Below are 13,384 nucleotides of genomic sequence, written 5' to 3'. Positions count from 1 at the left end.
CCTCCTATATTTCCAACCCCACCGTGCGTGTCTGATTTGTTACTTCTGAGATCCCTTCTTTGTACTTAGCAAGAAAAAGGGAAAGCTATTATACTATATTTATCTTTTTTGTAAAATAAATAAATAAATTCTGCTTTCATGTATTAGTTAACATGAATAGTGGTGGGCATACATGGAGTAGGAAAGTTATCTTGGGATGTTTATGATGAACACAAGAACTGCCCATTGTCAGTCCATACTCCTAGGACTAATTCACATATACCCATTATTTGATTGCAACATCAAGTGATGATTTACATGTGTGAATGGCCATTAAAGATGTAACTCCATGGATCATTTTCATAATGGCTTGCATCATCCCAAAATGTAGAGCTTTTCAACAGTTTTGGTTTATTCGTTCAGCTGCAAGGCATCAAGTGATGTCGTTGGATGGGTGAACCACTCCATCATGTGAATATTTTGTGATCATTTTAGTGGATTTTTATCATGGATATCTCTATGTGGAACACCCACCCACTTTGTATATCTGGATGGTGCTGCTAACAAACTGAATTTGCAAAAGAGCAGTAATGATGTACTCATTCCTGAGTGCTTATATCTCAAATATTCATTAATAGAACTATTTAAAAATACGAAATGTTTTGAGTCTCAGTGATGTCCCCCCAAGAGGGGCTTCGGCGTGTACTTTGCCATTGAACACACGAGGTTGCAACATCTATTCACTAATGTTTATTAGTGAATGGATGTTGCAACATGGAACCCCAGCGAAAATGCAAATTAAGAGTTCCCTGAACAAAGGGATCCTCCTGGATATATAGACTCTGATGGACTGTACTGGTCCGTGTTGGGTTAATCAAACTAGGTTACATTGCCAATACAAGGTAAGGTGAATACAATTCATACATCACAGCTTACATTTGATGCTAATTGGTTGAAAGTTTGCACTAGGAATCTGCCATTAAGGAATGTTGGGGGGCGGTTCTTAACCTTTCACCTGGAACATAGACTTATTCCACAGAATAAAATTCCCTTCTGCACACATCATCAGCTCATTAATTTGTTTGCGCTCCATAATCTTGAAAGGCACACTGCTAGATGGTGCTTTTGTTCAGTTTTACGGAGCTGACCATTCTTGTACCCCCGGACATTGTCTGGAAAGTAGAGTTGACTACAGAAGCTGGCTGTTCCTTTCCAAACCCATGCCTGTATTTTATAGGTGTAAGTTGTTTGGGATTATTTCTTCTTTCTGCTCTAGTTTCAAAAACGTGAAAGCTAATGTACAATGATGTTACTCTCGGCACAGATCAACATCCATATTTAGGTTAGTACAATTCACTGTGAGTTGGAGACCTTGTATTTAACTTCCTCTGCTTACAATCCACCTCGGTTGTCAAGGAGCAAGGAAGCTCATCCCATGGTGACCACTACTCATGCAAGGCATTGAAAAGAATGATGTGGCTAGAAACTCACCACATGGATGCCCTTCTGTGGCAGCTATAGCACTGTAGACCATTTCGAAGTATAGGTCTGGATCTCTGTTAATTCTGTAAAGCAGAACACAAGTTTCTTATGAAACCTCAAAGCCAGTATACAAAATTATACTCCCAGTCATGAACAATTGCTTATTTATTTTGCATTTTACTTAATTCCTTGATTCAATTTCCTCCACAAATGTAGTTATTGTTCCCCCACCCCACCCCTTTTAGTACTTTAGTAGTTTTAACAAACAAACTTGAAATTGTAGACTCTGCTAAGCAGCTTACCTGTTGAAACATAGTTTACAGTTAAATCTGTCTCTGGCTGGCACAAGAAGCCTTTAAACCATTATTAAGTAGTCTAAAAACCCTGAAAAACTGAGGGTATTAACAAAAAAGAGTGTGTCAGTCTGCAGCTTTGCCCTGAACACTTGGAAACCTTGCTTTGCTGTTTCCTTTCTTGGGTATTTATTAGGTGTTTAAATTGCTAGGACAGGCTGTATTTAGTTTGATTTTACCACTGGAACCGTGGCTATATAGTGCAACCCACAAATAGATATTTTGGCTGCCAACGTTGGTTTCCTGTCTGCATGTAGCTGCTGTGTTTGTGACTCAACAATTTCAATCGGGTTTATTGTTAAGACAAGTTAGTCATAACAAATAATGCATAGGTTGCAGTCACGATTCAGCAAAACAAAAAAGAACCCCGGCACCATAATTCATCCTAGTAACAGTTAGCTACTCTATATTTTATAATTCCAGTAAGCATTAAAACAGAATTCAGTGTTAGAATTCAGGTTTCTTGTTATGTGAGCAACCTTCAGACTCATAAATTCCCTCCTCCCCTCTCTTCCTCAGGTCCAAATGCAAGATCAGAAGCTTATGCTTTTAGTATTATGTCAAAACCTGGGCAAATTGTGATAGTTCTGATTTACCAAAACAAGCCAACTTCTGTTGTGTTGTATGAAGTTGGCTTGTTTCCATAAAACCATAATTAAGATTAACCACAGTTTGCACCAGAGTAGGAAGGGGGAGCACATGAACCTGAGGTTTATACATGTAACACTAAACCATGGAACCAGGCTCATAGCCTGGTTACATTATACATAACAGGGTATTTTCTTTTCTGAAACTCAAAAGTGTACTGAAAGTAGAACATTTTATTGGTCACTGCAGGAAAAAAGTGATCTTTGTATATGTGTAAGCTCAGTAAGATACATTCTATTGACGGACGGTGGCTGCTAGCATCACTGTCAAGAGAACATATTTCACTTCTCACACACCCTTGCTTTTTCCTCTCTCCCATTTTTCAGCCACCAGCCTCTATAGTTATTAGAATTGGCTTAAAAGGGTTCTAAACTAAATGGGTGATGTCACTGGAATACCATGAAGTGAATGGCTCCACTACGAATAGCCCATGTGTATATTTTTCAATCCCATAGAAATGTTGGTTCCGAATTCATAGTCCCGTTCTTACTTAATTTAAGCTTGCCATTTTCACTAGGGAGAGAATTGAATTTTCACCCCACTCCCCTGCCTTATGAAGGTTTCCTGAGTTCGAAAAATAAGTGTCTGGTTTAAAAACCTATCAGGAAACAATCTGATACAAGCTCAGAGCACCAGTGGTGTCTTGATAACCCCCTTTTCTTTTTTCTTTTCTTTTTTGTGCCCGCTTGGGACAGCAGAATATAGGAAAGTTGTCAGAACCCCTCGTAGCCCACAAATCTGTTCTAAGATAAAAAATTCTAAGCAATGTGATATTACATTCTATATACAATTTTTAAACAAGAATTGTACACATGCTTTCTTAGTTTGCAGAAACATTCACCTTTATCATCATATGGGTTCAAGTTACATTATTCTATGGTTTGTATGACTTCTTTGGGTCTTGACTTCTTTGGGTCTTGACAGGCTATCTCATTAACAATTATACAATTGCTCCCTCTGCTGGGCCATTCTAGGTATTGGGCACAATGTTTAAACAATCTCATTTTTTCCTGTAGGTCGTACAGGAAGGTACACGTTGATAGAAAAATGGAGAGACACAGAGAGGCACCTGGCACCTCACGAAAATCCTATAATTTCCTTGAACAAATGGGGCCAATATGCAAGTGATGTGCAGTTAGTGTTGCGCCGTACGGGACCATCTCTCAGCGAGAGGCCAACTTCTGACAGTGTTGCTCGGATCCCAGAAAGAACTTTGTATCGCCAGAGCTTGCCTCCACTGGCCAAGCTAAGGCCTCAGAACGACAAATCAATAAAAAGGAGGGAGCCCAAAAGGAAATCCTTGACTTTCACAGGAGGAGCAAAAGGATTAATGGACATTTTTGGCAAAGGCAAAGAGTCGGAATTCAAGCAGAAGGTTCTCAATTGTAAGGCGACTGTTGATGAGTTGAAGAAACTGATTCATCTCCAGAATGAGAAGCTGCAGTCTATTGAGAAACAGCTGGACTCAAATGATGCTGAAATCAAATACTGGGAGCAGAGATTCAGTTACAGCCTGGAAGATGAAATTGTCAAACTGGAGCAGAAGATCAAAAGGAATGAGGTGGAGATTGAGGAGGAGGAATTCTGGGAGAATGAGCTCCAGATTGAGCAAGAGAATGAAAAGCAACTGAAGGAGCAGCTCCAAGAGATCAGGCAAAGGATTTTGGACTGCGAAAGCAAGCTGAAGGAATATGTGGCCCAGATCCATGGCATGGAAAGCGGCCTTGAGGCCGAAAAGTTACACCGGGAAGTGCAGGAGTCAAAAGTAAATGAAGAAGAAGTCAAAGAGAAGATTGAAAAAGTGAAGGGGGAAATTGATATTCAGGGGCAGCAAAGCCTCCGGCTGGAAAATGGCATTAAAGCTGTCGAAAGGTCTCTGGGCCAAGCCACCAAACGGTTGCAGGTGAGAGCATCATTTTATTTATTTATTTATTTATTACATTTTTATACCGCCCAATAGCCGAAGCTCTCTGGGCGGTTCACAAAAATTAAAATCATCATAAAACAACCAACAAGTTAAAAATACAAATACAAAATACAATATAAAAAGCACAACCAGGATAAAACCACGCAGCAAAATTGATATAAGGTTAAAATACAGAGTTAAAACAGTATAATTTAAATTTAAGTTAAAATTAAGTGTTAAAATACTGAGTGAATAAAAAGGTCTTCAGCTGGCGACGAAAGGAGTACAGTGTAGGCGCCAGGCGGACCTCTCTGGGGAGCTCATTCCACAACCGGGGTGCCACAGCGGAGAAAGCCCTCCTCCTAGTAGCCACCTGCCTCACTTCCTTTGGCAGGGGCTCACGGAGAAGGGCCCCTGTAGATGATCTTAAGGTCCGGGTAGGTACATATGGGAGGAGGCGTTCCTTCAAATAACCTGGCCCCAAACCGTTTAGGGCTTTAAATGTCAATACCAGCACTTTGAATCGGGCCCGGACCTGGACTGGCAGCCAATGAAGTTGTAAAAGGACTGGCGTAATGTGATCTCGCCAGCCAGTCCCTGTTAGTAAACGGGCTGCCCTGTTTTGTACCAGCTGAAGCTTCCGGACTGTTTTCAAAGGCAGCCCCACGTATAACGCATTGCAGTAATCCAAACGAGAGGTTATCAGAGCATGGATAACTGTAGCTAGGCTATCACTGTCCAGATAAGGGCGCAGTTGGTATATCAGCCTAAGCTGATAAAAGGTGCTCTTTGCCACTGAGTTCACCTGTGCCTCAAGTGACAGTTCTGGATCGAAGAGCACCCCCAAACTACGGACCCGATCCTTTAGGGAGAGTGCAACCCCGTCCAGGACAGGGCAAACATCACCTCATCTTACGTGGACAGGTATTAACGCTTGAGAAGTCAAACAACTGATTCCCTTTTCTGCATTTCATCTATGTCACACATGTACTCGTCTAATCTTTCTGCCCTTCAACACCTTCAAATGTCTTCCTTCCTTCAAATCCCTCTTCCTTGTTGTAGGCAATGTGGGTCCATGACCTTGACACCAGCGGAAGCTCATGGCTTTGATGTCCGTGGGGTGGTGAATTCGCTCCGGGTTTCAGTCAGAACCAGTCAGAACTCTAAAGGGGCTATCCACCAGCCTTCACTGCCTGACACTTTTATTGATGTCTTCAAAGGTGCTCCACTCCGCCCACTTAAAAAAACAAAACCGAAGACTTTTCCTTACTGGCAGCTGGGATCACTTCTAAGCAAAGTCGCTGCCATCTTAATTTCCCATGAATGCCTTCTAGAAAGGGATAGTTTTGAATAACACTTTGCATGTTGTGGCGTAGTTGTTGTTGGTTTCGGTTTCAGCCAATCCTAGTATCTTTCATAAATACTAAATTTTTATATGTCTATTGAATTAACTTTTTTTTAAAAAAAAATCCAAAACCTGCTATCTATCTGGTAATTGATGTGTATATATACATCACTTATACATGGTGAATTAAAGTGTGTGTGTGTATAAATAACATATGAAATATATGACATGGAATATATTCTGTTTTCTTCTCAAATCTTTCCCCAACATAAACTAGACTTTGAGGATCTTCTAAGTCAGCCTTCCTCAACCTGGGGCGCTCCAGATGTGTTGGACTACAACTCCTAGAATGCCCCAGCCAGCTGGCTGGGGCATTCTGGGAGGTGCAGTCCAACACATCTGGAGCGCCCCAGGTTGAGGAAGGCTGTTCTAAGTCTTGTTAAGGTCCTGAGAATTCTAACTTGCATATAATTAGAAATAAATACAGTAAAAGTTATTCTCTCGCTGCAGAGAAGAATTTTGTTCTGAGTCAAAATGCAGAGGAGTAATATATCAAGCAGAAATTCTGTATGTTTGGTATGCCACACACATCCCAATATGTTTTCATATGTAGATCTATATTCCATGTATTGACCTGGTTCACGCGTAACAAAAACACAGTGTATGGGTTGAATCATGGATTGTCATATGTGCGAACCCTGCACTATGGTTTAAGTATGGGTTGTTAACCATGAACTACCCAGGAACAGTACCCAAGGCATGCGTGTGTATATATATATATATATATATATAGAGAGAGAGAGAGAGAGAGAGAGAGGGGGGGGGGGGGAGGGAGAGAGAGAGAGAGGGGGAGGGAGGGAGGGCTGGTTGTGGGCCTCCCAGTAGTTGACCCTGTGCCTCTTCTACAGTACAGAAGTCATAATGTTCTTTAAAATTTGTAGCACATCAGCTTTGGAGCCATTTAAGGTACATGCAAAATTAAAAATTCTTCTATTTCCTAAGCTTTCATAATTCTGTGAGATGTAGAAATGTGAGTGCCTAGATTTTTGGGTAGATCTGAGGAACATGATGGGAACCAAATTCCTCCTTACGTCTTGATGCGTGATGCCCTCTGTTTTTCTAATGAGCCATATGCCTCGGTCCCTCTCTATGTGTGGAAGTAACTAACAGACCTAGAATTGAAAAGTCATTCTATACGTGGCTTCCATAATAAGGAAGGGGCAGCATACCAGCACAGTGAATGTGAAGATGGCATTTACTTAGTATATATAAAGTTTCCCCAAAGCCTCTTTACCTTCAGTAAAGGCTATTTGAAGGTTTAAAGGACATTGTGGGGATGGTGCATTTGGGGTGGGGTTAGGATAAAGAATAAAAAGAGTATGATTGGGGGTGCAGAGTGGACAAAACAGTGAAGCATCACAGTGCAATTGTTTGGGGCGGGGTGTGTAGCAAATTCAGAACACTGCACTCAGGCATGGATCTTGCAGCTCTTGTTTTCCTGAACACCACCCAGGTTTGTTCTTGTTTAAAGTGAAACTACATCCTCTTTTATTCCCCCCCCCAAAATTGTTTGTGTGTGTGTGTGAGAGAGAGAGAGAGAGAGAAAGAATAAATTTGTTTTCATTCTCCTCCTTAGGACAGAGAACAAGACCTAGAGCAGATGACAAAAGAGCTGCGTCAAGTCAATCTCCAGCAATTTATCCAGCAAACAGGAACGAAGGTCACTGTGTTGCCAGCAGAACCTACTGAATTGGAGGCTTCACACACAGAGCTTGAGAGGGGTATGCTGTAGGAATGGCAAGATATAATTCTGCACACGCACCCCTTCCCAGTTTCTAACCAGGGAAGGGTTGTCAGTTATTTTTACTACCACAACTAACAATCCAACCTTCTGGAATTGCTACAGAACTCAGTGCTGATCATTAGATCCACCCTCTTCCAGATGTTTAGGATTTCTTCTTCCATCAGCCCCATCCAGCAAGGCAGTTGGTCAAGGATGATGGGTGTTGTAATCCAAAACATCTGGAGAGCATCAGGTTGAGAAGGCTGAAAGTTGCTACCTTTTCTATTAAGAGACAAACTGATTTAGAAGCTCCCCAGAGTAATCAGGCAAGAAAAGATGCACTTGAATTAGCTATAAATCTCTGTCTAAAATACTATATCCCTCTTTTCAACAGCTGTAAGATAGTAAAACATGGTCAGACTCAACCCTGCCTCTTGGTTATATGTAAACATGAAAGTTAAAATGAAATAGCGTATAGATTGCAATGCCTGCCTCTTAAAAGTCTGAATCCAGCATTGAAGGAATGGCATTGGGGCTCCAAAGAGCTGGAAACACCTCCTTATCCTGACCCCCCCTCATTTTCCCCAGGAGAGAATCTCCATCAAGGCTTCCCCATCAGAACACTAATTACCAGGGGGAGAGGCTGATTATATATAAAAAGCACATCTATTGAATATGAACTACTTTTTTTAAAAACTAACCCAAGAAACTTACAGGCTCAGTTCCGACAACATACTAGTCAAAGCAGTGTGAACGGTTGAGTTTTTAGGGGGTACTCCCCACACAACATGTTCTAAATCCACCGTTGTGTGACTGTGGGCTACCGTGGAGTTGGATAAAATTCAATACGACGTTTGATTGACAGTTTCTCCACCCTCTCTCCTCCCCCGGTCCTCCTGATGGTATCCCATCAGCCATTGCTGTGAAAAAACAATCCTGTTGGCTCTCCTAGAGCAGCATTCCCTCCTTTTGCCGCTCTTGCCAGAGAACTCTGTAGCCAGTGGGAAAAGTCAATGCAACGCAACAGAAAACTCCATGGAGCCCATCACACAACACAATAGTTGTGCAGGAACTCTTCTCTGCGCAGCGTTAATATTCTGTGTGGAGGGTTTTTTAAAAAAAGCAACGCCACCATTTCAATGGTGATGTAAAAAAATCCACTGTGGAGTTCTAAAGCCACCGTTGAGAAACGTGTTGTCTGAACTGAGCCATTGTCTCAATTTAAACAAGTGGGAAGTGGTGGTCTTAAGAGAACAATATGTATTTCATTTACATTTCATGCTAACAAATGTCTTCTCTTACAGAAGCAACATTTCAGACAGGGTCCCTGAAACGCCCTAGTTCCTCAAGGCAGCTTCCTAGCAATCTTCGGATCCTGCAGAACCCGCTGTCCTCTGGTTTTAACCCAGAAGGCATTTATGTATAACTATATACCTCTTCTGGAGAGGACCTATGAAGGTACCATGGACCATATACACTTCCCTTCTATTGTGTCTGTTCTCCCAGTGATGTGCGGAGAGGGAAAAAAAAAACTTGCTTTCAGAAACCATGAAGTCTTGGTGTGCGTGTTTTTTTTAAAAAAAAGTCACATCTACAACAAAATTGGAATCCTGCCTCATGCACTGATGACGATGAAGAACTAAAGGAACTGTGGAGGCACACATCAGAAATGTTGCAATTGCTGCCAAACAGCTATGGTGCAAATAGCTTCCTTTTTAATAATAATAATAATTGTTATTTCTGAAGCATTTGGAGAGAAGTATTATTCTTCAGCAGGCATAAATAGCTGACCAGAATGCAAGAAAATGTGTGCAACTGAGTTAGGGGTTAATTTATTCCATTCAGTCAGTGGATGTGTGAGTGCTGACCTCTTGCTGAAGAGCAGGACTACATATTAAGCCCCATGTAGGGCTGCTGCCTAAAACCGTATCCCGTGTTAAGTCCCCCCCCCCTCCAACTACACATGTAGAATCCCTTATGCCATACCCTGATGCTGCCATGTTGTGAATTTGCCACCTCCCTCTACACATCATTGTGCACAGCAGCCAATATGAGGATGGTGCAACACCGGGTAAGTGATTATAAACATTACAGGGGAGAACTCAACACAGGGATGCAGTTTTCAGCGGCAGTGCTGTGTCAGGCACAATTTGGAACTCCACCCTAACAAGTCGTATTTACAGTCTGAAGGAGTGTGTGTGTGTGCGTGTGCTTGTGCGAGTGTATGGTCATGTGAGACAGAATTTGCACGTGCATGCGTGTGTATGAGCACAGAAACAAATTAGTGGTTCATCATTACAGTGATTCACACTGAAAAAGTGTTATTGAGGGTGGAAGATGCCGAGTCTTTTAAAAACAGCATCTGATTTTCTTGTTCTGTTGAAAGTTCTGTTGTGTTAAAGCCATTGCAGGATTTTTACAGTCAATGGTGTATCCAGTTAAAGGTCCACAGGACTTAATCCTCACTCGGTAAGGATGTGTTTAGTATTTGATTGAGGACCTTCCAATTAGACAGCATTTTATTATATGAAATTTATATTTGAGATATTTTGCCACAATAAATATGCTTATCAAGGAACAAAACTCTATGAGATATCTTCAGTCAAATGTCTTGCCAAAGGAGTTTGTCATTGTTTTGGTTTTGGTTTTTTGTCTAGCTTTTTTTTCTTTTTGTAATCACGGTAGCATTCTTGCATTGTAGCCAGCTTTTCCAATAGACACAATAATTCACTATAAGCCTGTGCTACTTGTGACTCACAGAGCCAAACACAGCCTACCAGCCATGTATGATGGCCTGCCAGGTACTTGGCAATTCTTCTGATTTTGCCGTACCAGGCAGGTAGCAAAGGCAGGAGCCTTACCGAGAAATGTGGTGAACCCTGCGATTTACAACTGGTGGAGTATGTTCAGCTTGTGGGGGTGGGGGTGGGATCAAAAATTGTGGAAGTCTATCCTAAGGACTTGCTTATAGAACAAACAGTATTCCGTTTTTTAAAAAGTTATGTAAATGTTTGATTATTTCTGATCAGTGTATTATAATGCAAAAGGGTCTAAAGAAATTGTCTCCTTTTTTTTTAAAAAAAAGAGAGCTCATTCATTTATAAAATACCTTGACACCAAATGCAACCCAAACTAATAGAGTTAGGTCTAGAGAAGAAGATTGCATGCCCAAGAGAAATAGGAGTAAGCACGTAAATCATTGTTTCATGACAAGTTTTGATTTGGTGACTGGATCTTCTAACTATTCGACCTGTGTGTCCAGACAGAACTTCAAGATCACAATGATTTCTGTGGATTTCAAGATATTACAAGCTACATATCAGAATCCAGGCCTCATTGGTTGCATTTTAATTCAGTTTGCCTGAGCAACAGGCAGATACATGGAGGGCTCATTGATTTCAGTGGGGTAATATATGGGTACTTGGTGGAAGAGTTTTAGAGTTTGGTTTTGCAGACAACTTGGCACTCAATTGCTGAACTTACAAAAGACAACTTAAAAACAAAGGTCGGTTGCTGTAACTACCCACAATATATTGTTTAATGATTAGTGGCCAGTGGATCATTTGCTGACTATGGAATCACTTTGTGTTGTCATTTCCAAAGGGCTGAGAAGCTCTTTCATAATACAGTGCATGGATCCATCGCCATCCAAAAACATTGTCCAAGCACAAATGCATTGCAGTTAGGAAGACAGATGAACACTCTGAATCATTCTGTCAAGTGGGGGACTCTTGCCTCTGAATTTGGCCTCATTTTATCCTTTTCAACCCTGTGGCTGATGTGCATTCCTTAGACCAATACCTGGTGGGAGATCCAGGACAAATAAAAGGAAGTACTTCTTCACACAGCGCATAGTTAAATGATGGAACTCACTACCACAAGATGTAGTGATGGCCACCAATCTGGATGGCTTTAAAAGGGGGTTGGATAAATTCCTGGAGGAAAAGGCTATCAATGGCTACTAGCCCTGATGGTTGTGTGCTGTCTCCAGTATTCAAGGCAATAAGCCTGTGTGCACCAGTTGCTGGGGAACATGGGTGGGAGGGTGCTGTTGCACCATGTCCTGCTTGTTCATCTCTGGCCGATGGCTGGTCGACCACTGTGTGAACAGAGTGCTGGACTAGATGGACCCTTGGTCTGATCCAGCATCAGGGCACTGCTTATGTCCTTAACAGGGGGCTTTGGAGTTACGGGGTAGGTGAAAGATCCCACTTGCTGAGTAATGTTAGCTTTACAGATTCCAATTATCAGTGTCAGAGTCATTGAAATGGGATTCTAGTATCTGGTTCAATCCTTAAATCCCATTTATTTCAAGGGGAGTTAAGCAGATTGTTTTTTTATGGACTGTGCCCATAGATAAGAGTCAACACAATCCTATTCAGGTCTTCTAATCTAAACAAGTGTTTTGCAGGATCAGCTTCTTTGATCATGGAAATCAGTATAGAGTATGTAAACACCTCTGTATTCCCAAAGCAGAATACTGAAGGGGCGTCTCTTCTTATTTTTATATATAAAAAAGTAAAGTAAAATATCCAGAACTCCTAACTGGATTAATTTGTATGCAGATAAAAATGGAAAGCAACCTCCCATTATACTTGAAGTATCTTCTCCATTTATAGCTATAAAGATGCAGTTCATGTTGAACGCGTTTGAAAAGCATTTGCATTTTTAGGTTTCAGTGTTATCTCTAGAAATGTTACATTTCAACCAGGCCTGTGAAAATATAAAACATCTTTTCAAAAAGAATCTGTCAAAATAGACGAGGTGATTTCTCTTCTTCCCTGTCCACAAATGAGACGATAGGCAATCTTTCCTTGCAGCCTTCCTCAGCCAAGTATCCTCCATATATATGTTGGACTACAACTCTGATCAACCATAGCAGCTGGCTGTGGTTGATGAGAGTTATAGTCCAACACATCTGGAGGGCGCCTGGCTTTGGAAGGCTGTCTTACAATTTCACTAGTCATAGAGCAGATAATTCTGTGTCATTTGTGTTAGGAGGGCCCAATCATTAACTTGGGTGGGAACAAAAATTAGTCAGGCACGGAAACATACAGCATATAAACAGCTGAGAGGTGTCTGGTAGCCAAATTGCTTGAATATTTGTGCCTTTCTTGCCAAGTCCAATAAAAGGGCATATTTTATTTTTGTATATTTGAAGTCCATATTTGGATGTGGTTTTGTGTGCATTTTGTAATGCAGCAATGGCAATACTAGTGCTTGAGAACGCGTTTGAAAAGAGAAAGAGAACCAAGGCCTTAACCTGCGGCTGTGAAACTTTTGCAGGTTCATCTGTGTACGTACGTGGAAAGTGCCCGCCGGTGTGTCCCATTGCCACAGTGGCCATTCTTCTTTTGCCACTGAGTTGGCAACTGAGGGGCCAGAAGAACATTCCTCAGAATACTGGATTTGGCCCAGTGGCTGCCTTTCGATCGTTACTTTTAAAAATGGCATTTTTAGGCCTATGTTATATTGGCTGGGGGAAGTGAGGGAAAGGAACAGTTGGGTACTCTACTTCCTCTTGTAATAAAAGCACAAACGTTTGAGGGAGGGGAGGGGAGGGGAGGGGTGGGGTGGGGATGGTTTGTGCTTCCCCTTGTAGCTGCTCACAACTCTGAACGAGCACTTGCTCCAAGTTTCTCTAGTTCATATGTAACAACAACCCAGAGTGTGGGTTGAGTATCAGTTGTTGTTGAATCGTGGGTTATCGTTACATGCAAACCCTGCACTATGGTTTAAATATGGGTTGTTAACCGTGAACAACCCAGAGCTCACAACCCAACAACAAGCTATGGGGTCTCTTCCTGGGTTGTTCATGGTTAACTATAGTTAAAACCATAGTTCAGGATTTGCTTGTAATGACAATACACGATTCAACAACAATACAT

The 13,384-nt window shown here is 41.5% G+C and overlaps 1 protein-coding gene across 1 annotated transcript in view; it reads left to right on the top strand.

The window, feature by feature from the left end:
- The window catches only part of RASSF8 (Ras association domain family member 8), a 90,793-nt gene extending 80,379 nt beyond the window's left edge, over positions 1 to 10,414 (top strand). Inside the window, exons 3-5 of the mRNA XM_063134255.1 lie at positions 3,479 to 4,365; positions 7,350 to 7,494; positions 8,801 to 10,414. Of these exons, the coding sequence (XP_062990325.1) occupies positions 3,479 to 4,365; positions 7,350 to 7,494; positions 8,801 to 8,922 (1,154 nt within the window). The 3' untranslated portion in view covers positions 8,923 to 10,414. The remainder of the gene's footprint in view (positions 1 to 3,478; positions 4,366 to 7,349; positions 7,495 to 8,800) is intronic.
- The last annotated feature ends 2,970 nt before the right edge of the window (positions 10,415 to 13,384 follow it).

Source organism: Elgaria multicarinata, chromosome 9, assembly GCF_023053635.1.
Source record: "Elgaria multicarinata webbii isolate HBS135686 ecotype San Diego chromosome 9, rElgMul1.1.pri, whole genome shotgun sequence".
NCBI classification, from domain to species: domain Eukaryota; kingdom Metazoa; phylum Chordata; class Lepidosauria; order Squamata; family Anguidae; genus Elgaria; species Elgaria multicarinata.
The sequence above is the reverse complement of the archived record's forward strand: the minus strand, read 5'-3'. Positions and strand labels throughout refer to the sequence as shown.